At 36.8% G+C, this 6,335-nt stretch overlaps 2 protein-coding genes across 2 annotated transcripts in view; both read right to left on the reverse strand.

Moving 5' to 3' along the window:
• Positions 1-750: 750 nt before the first annotated feature.
• On the reverse strand, positions 751-2,573 carry LOC114298295 (transcription factor TCP19). The gene has a single exon (XM_028242837.2). The coding sequence runs from the start codon at positions 2,143-2,145 to the stop codon at positions 1,003-1,005; it is 1,143 nt and encodes a 380-aa protein (XP_028098638.2). The 5' UTR covers positions 2,146-2,573; the 3' UTR covers positions 751-1,002.
• A 1,969-nt stretch (positions 2,574-4,542) lies between these two features.
• LOC114298301 (hydroxymethylglutaryl-CoA synthase) overlaps positions 4,543-6,335 on the reverse strand; it is a 7,390-nt gene continuing 5,597 nt past the window's right edge. Inside the window, exons 8-12 of the mRNA XM_028242844.2 lie at positions 6,203-6,258; positions 6,007-6,094; positions 5,739-5,879; positions 5,490-5,639; positions 4,543-4,998 (exon numbers count right to left, since the gene is read on the reverse strand). Of these exons, the coding sequence (XP_028098645.2) occupies positions 4,783-4,998; positions 5,490-5,639; positions 5,739-5,879; positions 6,007-6,094; positions 6,203-6,258 (651 nt within the window). The 3' untranslated portion in view covers positions 4,543-4,782. The remainder of the gene's footprint in view (positions 4,999-5,489; positions 5,640-5,738; positions 5,880-6,006; positions 6,095-6,202; positions 6,259-6,335) is intronic.

The raw sequence follows: 6,335 nt of genomic DNA on the forward strand, positions 1-6,335 counted from the left end.
AAAAACTGATTCTGAGAAACTGTTCACCCCTTACTTTTAATTATCAGTTTTTGCTGTGGACATTAATTTACGACTATATTCTTAAATTTTTTTTTCTTTTTTTTTTTAAATAGAAAAAGACTCAAATGAACTATAGAATATTATTATTATTTTTTATAAGAAATATAGATAAGTAGTGAATAACAAAAAATAAAAGTTAATTGAAAAAGTTACTTCACAATTTATTTAACAAACACTACTCAGCAACTTAAATCTACAATTCAATAGTTACATCAAACAGATTAACAGCTTCTGATTAAAATCATAATCTATAATATGTTAAATTATAATTTATAATCTGTTTTAACAGTTATACCAAACAGAAGCAAATAACAACAGTGAATCTCACTTTACTTATTTCTATCCACATTTTAACTGATACTTTTCATCTCAATTGTAGATGTTGTACTTTTTTTAAGGGTGGTGATTAAGAGCTCTAATAATAGAGCTCTAATAAGAGCACTAGTGACATGGCAACTTAAAAAATAAAAAATAAAAAAAACAAAACAAAGGCAAAAATATCAAATCATACAGTGGGGCCCACAGGTTAGAGCTCACAATTTAGAAGTCTCAAGTATTTTTCTTTTTTTAATTGAGCTAAGAATTACTTTATGACAAGGGTTATCATTGATATAAAAGGAAGGCCTATTTCCATAATTGATCTCTCAAACAAGTGAAGCTAGCATGAGTTAAACACTCAACAATTTAAAATGCTAATAAAAAGTCTAAATACCATTTTATTTTTTATAATTTTAGCATACATAATGTTGAAACATTGTTTCAACTTCCATTTGAAAAAAAAAAATTTCTAAAGCACAAAGGTTTATTTACAATTACATGAGATCATGAGGTTACATTTGCAAATTCCTAGTACTCTTCGAACAAAAAACAGAATATCAAAAACAGAGTGACAGAAAGTTTGTGGTCTGCTTTGCATGTAAGAATAGAGTTTGAGCAATCTCTTCATGATTTTGAAGAACCAAACTGTATTTGTTGATTTCCAACTCTACCCATAAACTGCAATTCCTTCTTATCATAAATCTCCAAAGAAAAGTCCCTCAACATCTGAGCTTTGATTCCCCTAGAGCTCACGCTCGCCGGAGCCATACTCGACTTCTTCGTCGCCCCCTTTACTTCCACCGTATCCACCGTCTCCGACGTCATCACACTCCCGTGCACCGCCGTCGACGGTGGCACCACCCTAACTTCCGACGCGTTAGGCTGCGCCGCCGATACGAACGACGAGATAGGCCTAGCTGACATGTTAAAAACTGGAGTCACCGACGGCGATATAGTCCATAACTGTGGCGTCGCCGCAGGAGCCACCGGTGTCGCCGCCGCGGAAGGCGGCGGAATCATCCAGAAGGCGTTGGAGGGTATCATCATCCCGGCGTTGCTCACTGCCCAAATGGGAACCAGCCCCTGAGGCGCCGCGGCGGCCACTGGTGTGGGTCCTATCGGAGCTAGCCCCGCCGCCTGGGAAACGCCGTCGTTCGAGGCCGCGACGTCGTAAAACTCGCTTTTCGAAGATCGTCGCCTCCTCTTTGTGAGACCACCTCCTCCTTCTTCGCCGCCGCCGTCTTGCTTGGTGGAAGTAGTGGTGGGTATTTTGAGGGTCCCACCGACGGAGACGGCGATGGCGGGGACGGTTCCCGTGCCGGTGGCTTCGATTATGGATTGCTCGGCGTGTTGGAGGAGCCACCGGACAGTCTCGCCGTCGGACTTGTGGCCCAGCTCCCGGGTCAGCTGAAAGATCCGGGCCGCGCACGTCGCGGGTATTCGGATCCTCCGACCGCGTCCCTCAACCTTCGTGTGGCGGTCCTTGGTCGACGACCGCCGTGCCGTGGTGGCGACAGGCATCGGCATGTGGATTGGCAGCTGCATCTGCATCTGCATCTGCATCAGTGGCACCATCCCAATCGGTTGAGCTTGTGGGTTGTTGTTGTTGTTGGATTTCTGATCCGGTGAGTCCGGGTCGGACTGAATCGGTTCTTCCTTCAAAACGGGTTGGGTCGGCGCCGTGGTTGGTTCGCCGGCGCTGGTGCTGAGATCGGAGGTGCCACCGTCGTCGTCTGGTTCGAACTCGTGCTCTTGAAACGACGACATGTGTGAGCCAATACAAAAAAATATAAACACCCAGATACTTATTCGGTTATAAAAATGAAAAATAAGTGAGAAAGGGTAAGAAAACTGGGGAGGAAGTTAGAGACTTTTGTGGGTTGGTGGTATTATGAATCATGGAATTAACCATAGAAAGGAAGAACGAAGAAAGGGTTAATTAATTATAATTGGAAACAAACAAACAAACAAACCTTAAGAACCCAATTCTGATGGCGCACACTTATGGTGTATTTGTTCGGAGAATTTAAAAGAGAGATTTTGAAAGAAAAATAAAAAAAATAAGTGAAATTTAAATAAAATATATTTAAATTTTATTTAATCTTACATATATTTTTTTTTTAAATCTCTTTTTAAATCTTTCAATCAAATGAGAGAGAGAGAGGAGAGAGAGAGTGTGTGTAATTTTTGTATGGTGGGGGTGGGGGTTGTGGTGGGCGTGGGAGGGGGAAAGATCAACGGTCCACTTTGCATGATACTGGGTGTTGAAACAATGGAATAGTGACACGTGTTGAGCTGGAGTATGGTGGCCATTTTTGTTTTAGTGTGTTGGTGTCCTTTTCTATCTATCATGTAGGGAGGGGGAGGAAGGACCACAGTGGAGTGGGGGGAAGAGAGGGACGGGTGGGGTCGACCAATTAGCTCCCACAGTGGTGTCGGAAAGGTCCTGAAAAAGATTTCAAATTGTTGATGCAAATGAACGGATGTGATTGGTTGAGAAACCTTCAACTCTTGGTGGTCCATGCAATAGCACAAAGTTAGAATCTTCCACACTTGCATTTTATCTTGATTTTATTTGGGTAAATTACAAACACTTCCAGATTTGATAAAAATATAAATTTTTTCTTGATGTTTAAAAAATTATAAATTATTTTCAAAAGTTAAATTTTTATAACAAATTAAAAAAAAAATTAGAGAGAATCTGTACGAAAATAAAAACTTCAAATAGCAATTTGTTATGAAAATATAAATCTCAGGGGCAGCATGTAATTTTTCAAACCGTAAGGAAAAATTTATATTTTTACCAAAGCTCGAGGGGGTGTTTGTAATTTGCCCATTTTATTATTAGTGCAGTTACAAGTTACACTGGGTTGGGTTCTCAATTCCAACACATTAAGCCCAACAAAAATATGAAATATCATACAAAATCTATACTTTTTGGGTCAAGTCTAATAGAGAAGACATTGCAGAAGTTCGGCAAAAATTGGGCTGTCTAGGAATCTGCCTACAGAGTTTGGAGTGTTTAGCTAATGCTAATGCATGCTGAAAAATGACATGGTTTATTTGTCTATGTATGACAGTGAAAAGGTAAGTAGTTTAGAATTTAAATCGGTTGAATGACTACAATCTTTTTGTTTTAATCTAACTTACTAATTTGGTTTCAAAAAAAAAAATCTTACTTACTAATTTGCTTTTTTTTTTTAACAGTAACTTACTGATTCACTTACATCCAATTCGCTTTGTTTGGTTATTTATGCTTTTCTGAAAAATCTTAATTGAAATAAAAATAATAATTGAAACATAATTGCTATGTAGGATACAAAATACTCAATATAATGTGTAGATTTAAATTTAATATGGTGTGAGACGTTTATAAATTTGATCACATTTCAAATTCAAAGTATTTTTCTAATTACACAATAAAATTTTCATTACTTTTTTGTACAAAATTTTATTCTTAATTATTCCAGTGTAATATGTGATTGACCAAAATTTTTACATCTCATTAGAAGGTTAATAATTTAAATCTCTCTGCCTACTGCATACAAATATTATTTTTTATAAATTTATCGTGACTTTAAATGTTGTATTGCTAAAAGAAAGGGAAAATATTTGTTAAGTAGCCCCTGTACTTTTTCAGCACATGTTATATGTACTTTTTCTGTTTTTATGCCTCCACCACAAGTTGACCAAAAAGTAACTGAAGAGAGAGTCTAATGATAACTGAAGAAGAAACCAAAATAGCATATTCCCGTATCTTAGTATTGGATTCTTGGCTTTCTCGGGTGATAAACTTTGGCAGGCTCTTTGATGTTGTGTTTGGTTAAGAGATTTGGGGAGGAATTTATAAAGGAAAAAGAAAAAAGTGTGCGCAATTATGTAAAATATAGACATGATATATTCACATTTCACTTACCTTTTCCATTTCCTTTTCTAAATCTCTCTCCAAATCCTCCAACCAAACACAGCATTAAAAGATATTGTGGGAAATTCTTTCATAACATGCCAATAAAGACTTCGTTTTTATATGGTACGAATTTCTTTTCTTTTTTTTCTCTTTTTTTTCTTTTTTTTTTTTTACCGAACTTGAATCAAATAAAGCTCACTGTTAGGAATGTGCATTAGTTTTATTGGCTTGTCAATGAACAACATCCAACCTGGAAATTCTTTGATAACATCGCTGCGCGCAATCAAATTTCCATTTAGATCTAGAAAACACTTGACAATATTACAATCACCACTCAATTGGTTTAAGAAATACAAATTGAGGAATTTGTCGAGAGAGATGAATTCCTTAACAAATAAACTGGTAACACTTTCTACACAAAACATACTTCCGGAAGCAGAGTTACTAATCTCCGCGCTGACGACATGGTCTAAAAAACAGTATAGTCGAGCCAATTATCAGTGACCGTTGGCATGTGATCCGTTCTCACAAGCAATACTGGTGGTGTTGGCTCCAGCCTTCTTGGCATAGAATCTTCGGTACATGGAGTCAACTTCGGTGAGATAGTAGGTGCCAGGAGCTAGAAGGCTACAGTCCTTGCTGGTAACAAAGTCCTTGCCTCCATACATATGCTCCATCAGCTTCATTGTTTCGACAAATTTTTCTGGAGGGAACTGCATGAAAATACATGCTTATCAAAATATGACAAAATTGTTAAAGGCAATTTTAAAAAGTTGTTTAGTTTTCATATCTCCAAAATTCTTTTTCAGTTTTTTTTTAATAAATTTTTTTTACTAAACTTTTTTTTACAGTTTAGTCAATTTTTTTTTTTTTTTTAAATGCACCTACAAAGTAAAATGTTCGTGAAAAAATGTTTACTAAAGACAAACAAAAAAAATCAGCACATTTTTTTTTTACGTTGGTGAATTTTTTCAAATTTTTTTACAAATATTCTAATTTTTAGGTGCATGTAAAAAGTTAAAGAACTTGATTAAAATATGAAAAAGGTTCAACAAAAGAATACAAAAAACAAAAAAACTCAAAAATAGTTTTAAAAAACAAAAACAAAAACAACATTAGCAAGTTTTGAGTAGCCAACCACAAGTAGTTGGATTCAAGTGATCACATGAGTGGAAGTAAACCAAAACTGAAGAAAGAAGGATACCTCATGCCTTGACTTCAACTTTTCCCCAACATTCATGACATTTGCAATGTTTGACAAGCTAAACGGAAGTTGACCTCCACGAAGTCGGAAGGAAAACATAGTGGCAGCTAAACCACTGCCATATGAGAACATCAGTACTCGCTGACCTGCCTGGAAGTAACAAAAACAGATAGCAGTTTAGAAGAAAGATTCTAACATATATTTAGGTGTCATGCCAAAGAACAGAAGAAAACTAGTTTAAGCATTTACCAATGAGCTATGCTTGTTGTGAATAAGAGATGCAAATGCCGCATAGATAGATGCAGTGTACATGTTGCCAACTTGCTTTGGTATTAATGTTGCCGGTACCACCTTTGCATCATAAGAAGGCTTTGAAACCTGCTGGGCAGCCTGCAGATACATGACAAGAGAGTCCAATCTCAGGAATCTATGTATTGCAGGTTACAGTCTAGGTAAAGTAAAAGAAAAGAATGTAAGAGACTGGAAATGCATGTTAGGACTCGGAGTCAAAACAGACCTTCTCAAGATCACGGCTTTGGTAGCTTTCATCTCCGGTCAGAGTGGAAAATGGTGCTAGCTTTTGTTTAGCAGCCTCATCAACAGAGCTGCAAGTAAAATCAGACAAGATCAATCACTATGTACAAGTGCATCAAGTGGATAAGTGATGAAAATTCACAGGTTTTATTTTAGAGTGATGAAGATAATATACAAACCTTGCATTCCTCAAGAAGTCATCGAACCACAACCGGGCAAAGCTCTTCTGAACAAGCTGTAGTGATTAAAGTAAAAAGTTTAAACCTCTGCTATTTTTTCAAGTGCTCTGAAAGGTTCGAATGGTAAACCAGA

Source organism: Camellia sinensis, chromosome 13 (assembly GCF_055761805.1).
Source record: "Camellia sinensis isolate YWXY chromosome 13, ASM5576180v1, whole genome shotgun sequence".
Classification (NCBI taxonomy): Eukaryota; Viridiplantae; Streptophyta; class Magnoliopsida; order Ericales; family Theaceae; genus Camellia; species Camellia sinensis.

What these genes read in the sequence shown, in the direction of transcription:
- LOC114298295 (XM_028242837.2), bottom strand. Translation starts at nt 2,145, where the DNA reads ATGTCGTCGTTTCAAGAGCACGAGTTCGAACCAGACGACGACGGTGGC.